Genomic DNA, 13485 nt, shown 5'->3' with positions numbered 1-13485 from the left:
TATTGTTCCTTTTACCAAAATGCATTATCATATATTTTCCAGCACTGTATTCCACTTGCCACTTTTTTGCCCATTCTTCCAATTTGTCTAAGTCCTACTGCAATCGCATTGCTTCCTCAGCACTACCTACCCCTCTATTTTTGTATCATCCACAAACTTTGTCAGAAAGCCATCAATTCTATTATCCAACTCATTGAAAAACAATGTGAAAAGTAGCGGTCCCAATACTGACCCCTGAGGAAGACCCTAGTCACTGACAGCCAAACAGAAAAGGCCCCATTTATTCCCACTCACTGCCTCCTGCCTGTCAGCCAGTATCTTTCCTGTAACATCATAGGAATTTATCTTGTTAAGCAGCCTCATGTGTGGCACCTTATCAAATGCCTTCTGAAAATCCAAGTAAATGATCGACACTGCCTCTCCTTTATCCATCCTGCTTGTTACTTCCTTGAAGGGCTCTCTAACTGATTTGTCAGGCAAGATTTCCCTTTACAGAACCATGCTGATTTTGACTTATTTTATCATTAGTCTCCAATTACCCAGAAACCTCATCCTTAAAAGTAGACTCCAACACTTTACCAACCACTGAGGTTAGGCTAACTGGCCTATAATTTCTTGTCTTTTGCTTTCCTCCTTTCTTAAAGAGCGGAATGACATTTACAATATTCCAGTCCTCTGGGACCATGCCAGAATCAAGTGATTTTTGAAAGATCATGACCGATGCATCCGTTATCTCTTCAGCAACCTCTCTCAGGACTCTGGGATGTAGTCCATCTGGTCCAGGGGACTTATCCACCTTAAGGCCTTTGAGTTTGCCTAGTACTTTTTCCTTTGTAATAACAATAGCGCTCACTTCTGCTCCCTGACACTCACGGACCTCTGGCACACTGCTAGTGTCTTCCACAATGAAGGCTGATGCAAAGTACCCATTAAGTTCATCTGCCATTTCTTTGTCCCCATTACTACCTCACCAGAATAATTTTTCCATGGTCCAATATCATTTCACACCTCCCTTTTACTCTTTATATAAATGCAAAACCTTCTGGTAATCTGCTTTATATTATTGGCTAGTTTGCCCTCATATTTCATCTTTTCCTTTCTTATAGCTTTTTTAAAATTGCTTTTTGTTGGATTTTAAAAGCTTCCCAATTATCTAACTTCCCATTCACTTTTGCTACCTTATATGCCCTTTCCTTGGCTTTTATGCAGTCCTTAACTTCCCTTATCAGCTTAGTTGCCTACCCCTGCCATTTGAGAACGCCTTCCTCTGTGGGATGTCTTCATCTATCCTGCGCCTTGTGAACCATTCCTAGTAACTTCAGCCATTTCTGCTTTGCTGTCATCCCCGCCAGTATCCTCCTCCAATCCAACTGGGCATGCTCCTCTCTCATTACTCTGTAATTCCCTTCATTTCATTGTGATACTGATACACGTGAGTTATGCTTTACCCTCTCAAACTGCAGTAAGAATTCAATCATATTATGATCACTGTCTCTAAAGTGTTCCTTTACGTTAAGCTCCCTAATAAGATCTGGGTTATTACACAACATCCAGTCTAAGATTGCCTTTCTCCAAGTAGGCTCATGCATAAGCTGCTCTAAAAAGCCGTCTTGTAGGAATTCAACAAACTCCCCCTCTTGCAATCCGACACCAACCTGATTTTCCCAATCCCCTTGCATATTGAAGTCCCCCATTACAATTGTGTCATTACCCTTATTACATACCTTTTCCAGCTCCCTTTGCAATGTCAACCCCACATCTTGGCTACATTTGGTGGCCAATACATGTTTCCCATAATGTGCTTTTTTTCTTTAAACACTTGCAGTTAACTCCACCCACAAAGATTCAAGATTCTCTGACCCTATGTCACCTCTTTCTAAAGATGTGTAATTCCATCTTTTACCGACAGAACCACACCACCGCCTATGCCTTCCTCCCTGTCCTTTTGACACAAAGTTTATCCTTTAATGTTAAGCTCTCAACTATGGCCTTCTTTCAGCCATGATTCAGTGATGTCTACAATGTCATACTGACCAATCTATAATTGTGCTATGAGTTCATCCACCTTATTCTGAATGCTATGCACATTTAAGTACAGCATCTTCAGTCCTGCATTCTTTGCCTATTTGAATTTTGCCTCTGTGGTACAATTTAACTCTTTCCTCTGTGTTTGTACCCAATTATTGGCTTGTCCTTCCTTACATTCATGTTACATCTACACGTAAACCTGCTGGCTCATCCTCAGCTCTATCATCGTGGTTCCCATCCATATTAGCTTAAACCACTCCCAACAGCTCTAGTAAACCTGCCTGCAGGAATATTTGTCTCTCTCAGATCCAAGTGCAACCCATCCCTGTTGTACAGGTTCCAGCTGCCCCAGAAGAGACCCCAATTATCCAGAAATCTGAATCCCTGCCCCTGCTCCAATTGTTCAGCCACACATTTATCTGCCACTTCTTTCTCCTCCTATCCTTACTGTCGTGTGTCACCTGCAGCAGTCCCGAGACCTTTCAGGCCCTGCTTCTCAACTTCCTTCCTAACTCCCTGTATTCTTGATGCACCATCAATAACTCTCTGAGATGTGAGGCGAGATATCGGCTTTTATTGACTGGAAGAAAGAACAAGCAGCAATTGACCACCATGCTACATCCTGGAGACTGAGAGGCAGGGCTCAGGCCCCAATCGCCTTTATACCGGGGTCTGTGGGAGGAGCCACAGGAGCAGTCAGCGGGGGGAGGGGGCATGTCCAGACAGGTATATGCAGTTCACCACAATTCTGTTTCAGGACCGCCTCCCTTTTTCTATCTATTTTGTTGCTACCAACATATACCATGACTTCTGGCTGCTCACCCTCCCTTTTCAGGATATTGGGGAGCATCCAGAAACATCGTGGTCCCTGGCATCTGGGAGGCAAACTACCATCCATGTTTCCTTTTTGCGTCCAGAGAATCGCCTGTCTGTGCCCCAGACTATAGAATCCCTTTCAGTTCTTCATCCTCTTCAGTTCCCTACCCTTCTGAGCTACAGACCAGACTAAGTGCCAGAGGCACGCCGCTGTTGCTTCCCCCAGGTAGGTGATTTTCCCAAACAGTACTCAAAATGGAGTACGTATTACTGAGGGGGGTGGCCACAGGGGTGCTCTCCACTATCTGACGTTTTCCCTTCCCTCGCCTGACAGTCACCCATTTATCTGTCTCCTGTAGCCTTGGGGTGACTCCCTCCCTGTAGCTCCTCTCTGTCACTGCTTCACTTTCCCTAGCGAGCTGCAGCTCCAGTTCCCTAACACGGTCTCTAAGGAGCTGCCTCTCGATGCACCTGATGCAGATGTGACCATCAGGGAAGCTGGTAGTCTCCTGGAAATCCCGCATCTGACACTCATAACAGAACACTGGCTCTGTAGACACACCTCTAATCTCTCAAGAGCTAATTCAGAAAAAAGGAATAAGAACTCAGGGATGAACTTACCTGCTTACCTGAGTCCGGCCAACATAGCTCTCCGGGTCATTGAGGCACACGAACCTCCAAACCCTATGACAAGGTTGTGATCTTCTTGGAGGATTAAGGTACAGATAACATTTATTCTAATTTACATGGAACTAAACCTTATAAAAATATTTATTTATTGTCTAATTATACTCTGTAAACCATTCCATTCCTTGCATCATGTATAAAAAAGGGTTTTTTTTTGCTAGATCGTTTCACCGTTAAGATTATTAGTGACAATGACCAGTATTTTTTGGAGCATGATTTAACCTGAAACTATCTTGGGATGGTAGTGTACGTAATTCACCAGTTCTCTAATGCAAGAAATGAGTTAATGCCATAAAAAAGCTATGTAAGAAAATCTGAACAAACACATTTAAAATGCTTGTAATAGATTGCATAGCACAATGTTACCAAAATGTGACAAATGAACATGCTAGTTGCTTTTGCTTTGTTCCTAGACCGTTTCTACACCAAAGGCAAGTTACTACGAGAATATCACTCAACAATGGTATGTATGCTTCATGGAAATGCTGCTGATTGCTAAATTCACCCAAATGGAAATGGCAATACTGGCAAAGGTGCTGTATCACAGCTCAGTAACGTGGGTTCAATCTGTGTGGAATCTGCGTGCTCTCCCTGTGAACATATGGGCTTCCTCCACATTTTCTGATTTTCTCCCACGAACCAAAATAAGAATTTGCATGTTCAAAATCAGAATCAGGGTGATTATCACTGACTTAGGTCAATAGGTCAGTTGCTAGGTTAATTGGCCACTGTAAATTGTTCCTTGCATGTAGGGGAGTGATAGGATCTGGAGAAGGTACAGGAGGGAGAAACATAATCAGGTTGTAAATTTTGTAGCAGCAGTACATTGTAATATATAATAAAAGCTATGAATTACAATATTATATATGTTGCTGCTCTGGAACTGTGCGAATACTGAGGAGTACTGGAAGAGTATATGGGAGAAAGAGCATCACACATAACACCAGTGCCCAGTGGCTGAAGGACCTAAAAGAAAGACTCTGCAGTCTCCCAGAGGAAGACCCAGTCACTGTCACAGCAGTAGATGTCCAGCAACAGGTAACAAGTATGAAGAACTGGACATCACCAGGGCCTACATGATCCACGCCTGAAACTACCAGCATTACATACATGGCTGGCAGCTCAAATGAACCAGTTGCTTGAAGCAGGCTCCCACCCCGACTAGCGAACTCAAGGAAGGTCAGTACTCATAATGAAGAATCCTCGCAAAGGAGCAACACCATCTAACTACTGGCCTATAACCTGCCTGTCAACAACATCAGCATCATAGCCACCAAGCTGAAGGAACACGTGTGTGAATCCCTGAGCCCTGCTCAGAGGGGGATTGGTAATGGAACTAGAGGCTCCAATCACCAACTACTGGTAGACAAAGCAGCCATGTGAGACTCCAGGACCAGGCAAACCAACCTAAGCAGAGCCCGGATCAACTACCAGAAAGCTTATGACTCAGTTCCCCACACATGGATCCTGTAATGCCTGTTTCTGCACAAGATCAACAAAACACTAAGGGCCTTCATCAAGAACTCAGTGGGCTATTGCAGGACAATGCTAACAGTTAATTCAAAGCAAATAATACAAGTGACCATCAGATGTGGAACATACCAGGGGTGATGCACTATCCCCACTGCTGTTCTGCATAGGCTTGAACCCCCTCAGTCAGATTATCTCAAAGAGTGGGTATGGGTACAGCTTCAAGAGTGGAGCGACCATCAGCCACCTCCTGTACATGACGTCAAGCTGTACGCCTGAAATGAAAGAGACATTGACTCACTAATCCACCTGACAAGTGTGTACAGCAGAGACATCGGGATGTCATTTGGACTGGAAACGTGCAGCTGGATGGGGGTGAAAAGAAGCAAACTCATCAAGATTGAAGGACTCAAGTTACTTGAAGGCCACATACCAAGATGTACAGGACAGCTACAAATACCTGGGGGTCCTGCAGGCACATGGACGCCTTGATGAGGATACAAGGAAGGCTGCAACATCCAAGTACCTCCAAAGAGTGAGGCAGGTCCTAAAAAGCCAGCTGAATGGGATGAACAAGATCAGAGACATCAACACATTCGCCCGACCAGTCATCAGATACCCACCCGCAACAGTATCTGGCCAAAGAATGAAATGGAAGCCGCTGACATCAAGACCCAGAAACTACAACAATACATGGAGGATTCTATCCAAAGTCCAATGTCAAGCAACCATATTCCTGCCAAGAGGATGAAGGGGACTTAGAAATGTCAAGGCCACAGTCCTGGAGAAATGTGAAATATCCATGAGTATGTCAGGAAGAGGTCCCCTAAGGACAACCTGCCAGGAGAATACCTCAAAAGCAGGCAGCGATATCGAAATAGAAGTGGGTGAAGCAGTGCCAGAGTTCCAGAGGCCATGGCAGGACAAGCTACTGCACAGGATGTACCATCACCAGATATCAGAGGTGGCTGACATAAGAAAGTCAATGGCTGGAAGTGGCAGGGCTGAGGAACAGCACAGAGACGCTGCTCATGGCTGCACAAGAACAGGTTCTGAACACAAGAGCAGTAGAGTATCACACCAGACAAGACCCAAGATGCAGACTGTGCAAGGAATCCATTGAAACCATCCAGCACGTAGTAGTAGGGTGGGAGTTACAGGCAGAGACAGCTTCCACTGAACAGCACAACTAAGTTGCAGGAATTGTGCACAGGAACATCTGTGCTGAGTACGGATTGGACACTCTCAAGTCCAAATAGGAACCACCAAGAAGGAAGTGGAAAATGACAGAGCTAAGATCCTGTGGGACTTCCAAATACAGACTGAAAAGCCAGTAATGGCCAACCAACCAGACATTGTAATACTGGACAAAGAACAGAAGAAAGTAATTGTGATGGATTTGGCAATCCCAAATAACAGTAACATCAGGAAGAAAAAAAAAGAGAAGCTGGAACAATTTCAGGGCTTGAAAGAGCAGATAGAAAGGATGTGGAAGGTTAAAGGCAGAGTAATCCTCATGGAGATAGAAGCACTTGGATCCGTGACACCTGGACTGGGGGAGTGGCTCCAACAACTCCTGGGAATTAAATAAGTAATATAAAAAAGGAGTGAGGCAGTGCCATAGGTTCAATGAGTCAGAGATGGGATGGCAGAGGGGAAGAAGCTACTCCCAAATCATTGTGTGCATGTGCTTTCAGTTTTCTGGACCTCCACCCTAATGGTAGCAATGAAAAGGGGGCATGTCCTTGGTGATGAGGTCTTTAATGATGGATGCCACCTTTCTGAGGCATCATTCCTTGAAGATATCCTGGATGTTGGGGAGGCTAGTGCCCATGGTGGAACTGAGTTTAGAACTTTCTGCAGCTTATTTTGATGCTGTGCATTGGCCCTCTCCCATTACCAGACAGGGATGCAGCCTGTCAGAATGCGTAGAAAACTGAGTGTTTTAGCTGGCATTCCAAGTCTCCTCAAACTCCGAATGAAAGAAAGCTGCTGTCGTGCCTGCTTTGGACTGCATCAACGTGTTGGTTCCAGGATAGAAGGCAGGTAGATGAGAAGGTGGAGAGAATAAACTGGGAGAAGCTAGGATTAATCTAACACTAAAATTGGTGTTTGATGATCAGTGCAGACTTACTGAGCAAAAAGGCCCATTTCCATTCTTTATCTCTCCACTTTCTTATAAAATGTTCCACATATCAAAAATATTGGCAGCTTCATTGATACATTTCATATTTAGTGTAACAGTAGTATGGTTATGTTTAGCCTGGCTCAGCCTTGTATTGAAGATCATAGGTGCATGTCCAAAACAGAGCATATCAACTGGGCTAACTGCTCAGAGTAAGATCAACAGATGCTCCATTGTCAAGAGGTGTTGTCTTTTGTCTTATGAACCAAGGCTCTGTCAGACCTTCCATGTTGCTATGAAAATCCCCTGCAAACAAAAGCATAAAATTCTAGTATGAACTCGTATCACCAAAAAAAAACTAGTCATTCATTGCATTTCACTTAGTGAGAAACACTATATGCAACTGCCTGTAGCATTTCAACTATATTTCAAAGGTGCTTGAAATGCTTTAGGATGTCCACAAAATAACTCATTCACAAAATTAAAGCATTAACAATTGGCATCCACCTTGTGACATGGTTTTGAAGCTGGAGTGATCAACAGCTTCAAATAACAAAACTGTTATTTGCGCAATATAATTTCTTTACTGATTCTGTTAAGACTAGCTCTTAACAGAAGCCCCTTCCTGGTGATGTCTGGAATTTCTTATATTCTGTAAGGTCCTGTTTGTGTCCTTTCCTGTTGAACAAAGAACTTGACCACCATTAGAGTCAAAGTCATATTGGAAGTCAAAGTTTCTCTTCAATCATGGCTTCCAATGAAAATTCATCATCACTGCTGTTCTAAACATCAAGCTCCCATCCCACTGATAATCGAGAAAGAGGTGAACATAGCAAGGACAAAGTAGCAAACGAGACTTTGTTAATCTGTACTTCATCTCCACACAAATTTATAAGATCATGGAGTAATATACTACGGGTACAGAACATTCAGCCCATAGAGTCCATCCCAACATAGTAGTAGAAACATAGAAAGCCTACAGCACAATACAGGCCCTTCATCCCACAAAGCTGTGCCGAACATGTATTTACAGTACCTTAGAAATTACATAGGGTTACCCGTAGCCCTCTTTTTCTGAGCTCCATGTGCCTATCTAAAAGTCTCTTAAAAGACCCTATCGTATCCGCCTCCACCACCGTTGCTGGCAGCCCATTCCATGCACTCGCCACTCTCTGTGTAAAAAAACTTACCCCTGACATTTCCTCTGTACCTACTTCCAAGTACATTAAAACTGTGCCCTCTCATGCTAGCCATTTCAGCCCTGGGAAAAAAACCTTTGACTATCCACACGATCAATGCCTCTCATCATCTTGTACACCTCTATCAGGTCACCTCTCATTCTTCGTCACTCCAAGGAGAAAAGGCCGAGTTCACTCAACCTCTTTTCATAAGGCATGCTCCCCAATCCAGGCAACATCCTTGTAAATCTCCTCTGCACCCTTTCTATGGTTTCCACATCCTTCCTGTACTGAGGCGATCAGAACTGAGCACAGTACTCCAAATAGGATCTGAACAGGGTCCTATATAGCTGCAACCAGGCAGCCGTTGTTCCCAGGGCATCATGGGTTTGCGCCTCTGGTGGACTGTGTCTTCTCCTGAGTGCAAGCCTGGGTGGGAAGATTTGAAGAACCGGCTGTTGCCCATGCAGCAGGTTCCCCCTCTCCACGTCACTGATGTAGTCCAAGGGAAGGGCAAGCGCCGATACAGCTTGGCACCAGTGACAGAGTGAAGTTGTAAACAACGTCAAACTGACTTAAGGACCCTGGCTCCAGATTTCTTCCTTGGGGTTTACTTCCAAAGACTTTCCCATGGGTGGGTATGGCCGTAAGGCAGCGGAGGTTTAAAATCAGTTTTCCTTCTCCCAGGCAGATGAGCCCCACCTGCCTGAAATCCCAACACTGCCTCCCTCCAACTAGTCCCAATTTCCTGCATTCAGCCCAATTCTCTCTAAGCCCTGTCTCTCCGTGTTCCTAACCAAGTGCTTATTAAATGATACTACTGTACCTGCCTCAACCATTTTCTCTGGTTGCTTGTTTCAGATACTCACCACCCCTGGGTGGAAATATTGTCACCTAGGTCACTTTTAAATATTTCCCCTCTCACCCTAAAACTACGCCTCTTAGTTTTGGACTCCCCTAGCCTGGGGAAAAGACTGTTACCATCCACCTTATCAATGCTTCTCGTAATTTCAAACACTTCTATAGTTAATCCTCATCTGCCTACGCTTTAAGGAATAAAGATCTTGCCTGGCCAACTTTTCGTTGTTACGCAGACCCCCTACACGTAGCACCACCATTGAAAATGTTTTCTGTACTCTTTCCATTTTACTACATCTTTCCTATAACAGGATTACCAAAACTGGAGTACGCAGCACGCCAAGTCACTAATGACTCATACAACTGCAACATAACGTTCCGACTCTTGTACTCAATGCCCTAATGAAGACCAGTGTGCTAAATGCTTTCTCCACCACCCTGTCTATCTGTGACACCACTTTCAATGAGTAATGCACCATACTCTTAAGTCCCTCTGTTCCATTACACTGCCTAGTGCCCTAACATTCATAGTCTAAGTCCTATGCTGGTCTGACTTTCCAAAATGCATCACCTTACACTTACCTGTACTGAAATCCATTTGCCCCTCCTCAGCTGACTTCCCTAACTAATCCTGTTGTAATCTACAATAACCTTCACTATCTGTAATGTGTTTTTTGCAAACTTGGAGGAGTTTGCTGCACAGGACACTGTGCTTGATGGGTTGTACACTGTTTTAGGACTTTGTGAAGAATGTGAAAGATGCCATATAAAGTCTTTCTATTATTTTCAAAGCTTTTTATCCTTCAAGCTTGGAGCATTAGGAACTGGTTGCCGGTCTGTATGAAGGATGCTGAGGTAATGGAGAGGGTGCAGAGGAGATTCACAACAGTGTAGTGTGGATTGAAGCATTTCAATTATAAGGAAGGAATTAATAGAGTGGGTTTGTCTTCTCCAGGGTAGAGGGGCTGAGGGGTGATCTGATGGAAAACTATGAGGAAGATTGATAGAGTCTACCCATGGAATAGCCCAGTAGACTAAGAAATAGATACAAACAGTGGCCTAGATATGATGTGAAATTAAATCATAGAATCTTTAAAAGTAAGTGAACTGGTTCTCTATTTAATCTCCCGTATGAAAAGCATCACTTTTTAAAAGTCAAGTGAAATTTTGTGACCAATTTCCTGGACTGGATTTTGCATCTGGAACCTATTGACTGAACTAGAGTTGACATTGTGTCTTCACAATACATCTTTAAATTTATATTATCAACAGATGAATAAAAATTTTTCTTTCTTTAGGCCAGGTATTTCAACAGAAAATCAAGCTCCCTCTGTACCAAGACATCAGATTCCTGTTGTACCTCCTAAACCTCTTGTGCCTCCAAGACCTACTGTGCCTCCCAGATCCTAAGTTCGATCCAGATCACTTAATGGAAATCTAGTATTTGAATTAGATTTCATTACATTACTGATTGCATGAAAATCTCAGAAAATCAAAAGACAAAACAATATTTTTGACTTATTATTATTATCGCCAATTAAGACAATGACTGTTAAGAAATGGTTATTCTAGGCTTAATCAGTTTTGTTGAAATTTTAATGGAAATGCAGTTTTTTAGTATCATAACTAGAATAACAGAGTCTAGGAAGAAAAGCTGCAATCTCAGAGGAATATTATTTTTTCAATGGAACAGGGAAGGGAAAAATTGTAGTTGTTAATAACAGTACTTTACAAAGGAAATAGTCAACTGATGGTAGCTTGATGTTATTACTTAGAGAATAACCACTGATCTTCAAAGCTTGGATCACATATACCATGTCTGAACTGCACATAAAATTGCTCAGGCAACTTATAGTCATCCAAAAATCATCTTAAATAAATTCTTGAAATATGCAAATGGAAAAACCACTGCAGGTGAAGGATGGAGACGTCAGAATTCTGATGCAAATGCAAAACATCACAAGTACTAGCTATTCCCAGGTGTGGAGTGCCCTAACTAGCCAACTTGAAAAAATTCATGAAAAATACTGGATTCCTTTTTTTTTTGTTTACCTTTATGGGACTAGGAAGGCCAAAAGTCCACTCTGGACATCGCAGAAATTCTGAGCCATTGCTGGCCCACTCCATTCCACAGGCACAGGGTACCGTTAGTTCATAATGAAGGAAAGGACTTCACTGTCCTTCTACTAATATCCAAAAGCCTCAGGCTGAAATGGGCTAAGTAAAGCCATTATTCCATTGACTTTAGTTCTGGGCAGTCAAATTTCTTCACTGAGGTAATCAATATGTTCCTTTTATTTACTTACTTTATGTTTATTTAGCTATTGCACTTTATTAATGTGCATGTATCGTGTAACTGTCACTACATGCTTCTACATTTATCTTACAATCACCACTATTTTAGTCACATGGACCTAATTTATGTACGTTTTGATGCAGAATAACTTTTGATCAAAAGTAATGTGCAAGTACTTTAGGGGGAAGGAAGTTGTCAATTCGTTCACAATTTGCTTTTCACTTTCTGGAAGAATGCAATCAAATTGGTTGAAAGGTTTGTGATTTTATAATGTAAAAATAGGAAAACATCATTTTAATGTTGATTTAGGTTGAAATATTTTAAAGATGTTGTTCTAAAATGCTCCATGGGGAATTTTTCAGATCATCAATTGCCTGCATTGCTTCAAGCGCATATTTACAAATCAGTTGGCAAAAATGAAATGTTAACAAATATTTTTAGTACACCTTCCTATGAGAACTTAAGTATCAAACCTCAACTTACATTTAATTTTAAAATTATTAAATTATTTAAATCCCATTTTATTTCAACGACCTAAGCTAGAGCAACAAAAATAAAAAAAACATTTGAATCTAATAGTTCATAATTTTTCTGCAAATCCAAATCAAGGTCCATTGCTGAGGCCAGATGAACTGTTATGATATCGCTCTGATCACGTGAAAGGGTTAAATTTCAACCAATGTGTGAATTCTTGACAGTAAATATCAACTTTCTAGATCTCCACCTATAAAGGGACCACACCTTACATACAGAAATTCCTGGCTAACAACTAGAAATATAGTTTTTACTGGTGCATTCATTACAAAATTTGAGAGGATATAAAATTGTAGTTTAAACTAAAGACAAAAGAATTACCTAATAAAAACTTAAGGGATGCATTCACAGAATAGACTGACTTAATGACTAGAATATGCAGAAAGTGAAGTGTGTACATTGTTAAATCAAAAGTAATCCATATTGTCATATTTCTAAATAGAACATTTTGTTCTTGGAAAAGCAACATCCTGTTGATATGCTCCTTTGACGTCAGCTAGATAGAAGCCAATGTTAAACATGCTTGCATTGATGAGTATGATTTGCTTCCTTGCCAAATTATAATCCATTCTTTAAAAAGTGGGATGGAAATTCATCCTTCAAGATTTGCAGTAAACACGCATTATATAATGGTTGTATGAGGTTCCAAAATTCAACTCTATTGAAGTTGGTGGAAAAGAATTACGGAAGTGGAGTACCACACCTAATCACAACTCACGTGCATATTTATTGCACAAGTACTTTGCACATGTCTTGCACATTGAAATACCTCCAGTGTTCCATGACTGCTAAAAATAGGGACTGATCTTAAATTAGACCTTGCTCCAAATATCCACTTTTTAAAATTTTCAATAGATTTGATTGATTTTGACCATGATATTTTGTGCTGTGGTAAATCATAATGGGATCACAATATAACCGCTATTGAACCTAAAGATATTACAATTAAATCAAGTAGTGTACTGTATAATACTGCATACTAAGAACTAGTTTGGTAAGAATCATCCATATTCATTCATTTGAATGCAGGTGATACTTGGATTATCGTTCAGTAAATTAATAGTTACACATGAAAGAAATCTTTAATTTCATACCTATTGTGAAAAATACAATGCAGTAGAATTTTTTACTATGCTATTATATTGTATATATTCCGGGGGATGTGATGTCCCTTCATTTAGTTCAGAACTCAATGTTTTAATAAAATCACTGTTTTTCTAATGATCATTTAAATGAAAGAAATGATAAAGCAGAAATTTATAGCAATACGATGGAAGCAATTCCAGAATTTATCAATTAAACATCACAAACAAATTCTGGTTCACCTCTCATTTCTAATCACAGTACCTGTTCTTATTGGAAATCACATTATTTCTATAACAACTACTTCTCTTTAGCACAAAGCACTATTTCAGGTGTTTAATATTTAATAAAGTTTAACAACATTTAATAGAGAGATTGCAAAAAGCTTGCTCAAAGTTTTAAGGGATGTC

The 13485-nt window shown here is 41.2% G+C and overlaps 1 protein-coding gene across 3 annotated transcripts in view; it reads left to right on the top strand.

Moving 5' to 3' along the window:
* The window catches only part of LOC140715448 (disintegrin and metalloproteinase domain-containing protein 9-like), a 63880-nt gene extending 50574 nt beyond the window's left edge, over positions 1-13306 (top strand). For all 3 annotated transcript variants that reach the window (XM_073027647.1, XM_073027646.1, XM_073027644.1), the window contains exons 21-22: positions 3945-3994; positions 10461-13306. In XM_073027647.1, the coding sequence (XP_072883748.1) occupies positions 3945-3994; positions 10461-10572 (162 nt within the window). In that variant the 3' untranslated portion in view covers positions 10573-13306. The remainder of the gene's footprint in view (positions 1-3944; positions 3995-10460) is intronic.
* Positions 13307-13485: the final 179 nt, after the last annotated feature.

The sequence above is a fragment of the Hemitrygon akajei genome, chromosome 23 (genome assembly GCF_048418815.1).
Source record: "Hemitrygon akajei chromosome 23, sHemAka1.3, whole genome shotgun sequence".
NCBI classification, from domain to species: Eukaryota; Metazoa; Chordata; class Chondrichthyes; order Myliobatiformes; family Dasyatidae; genus Hemitrygon; species Hemitrygon akajei.
Note: the sequence above shows the minus strand (reverse complement) of the source record. Positions and strands in the feature narration are given on the sequence as shown.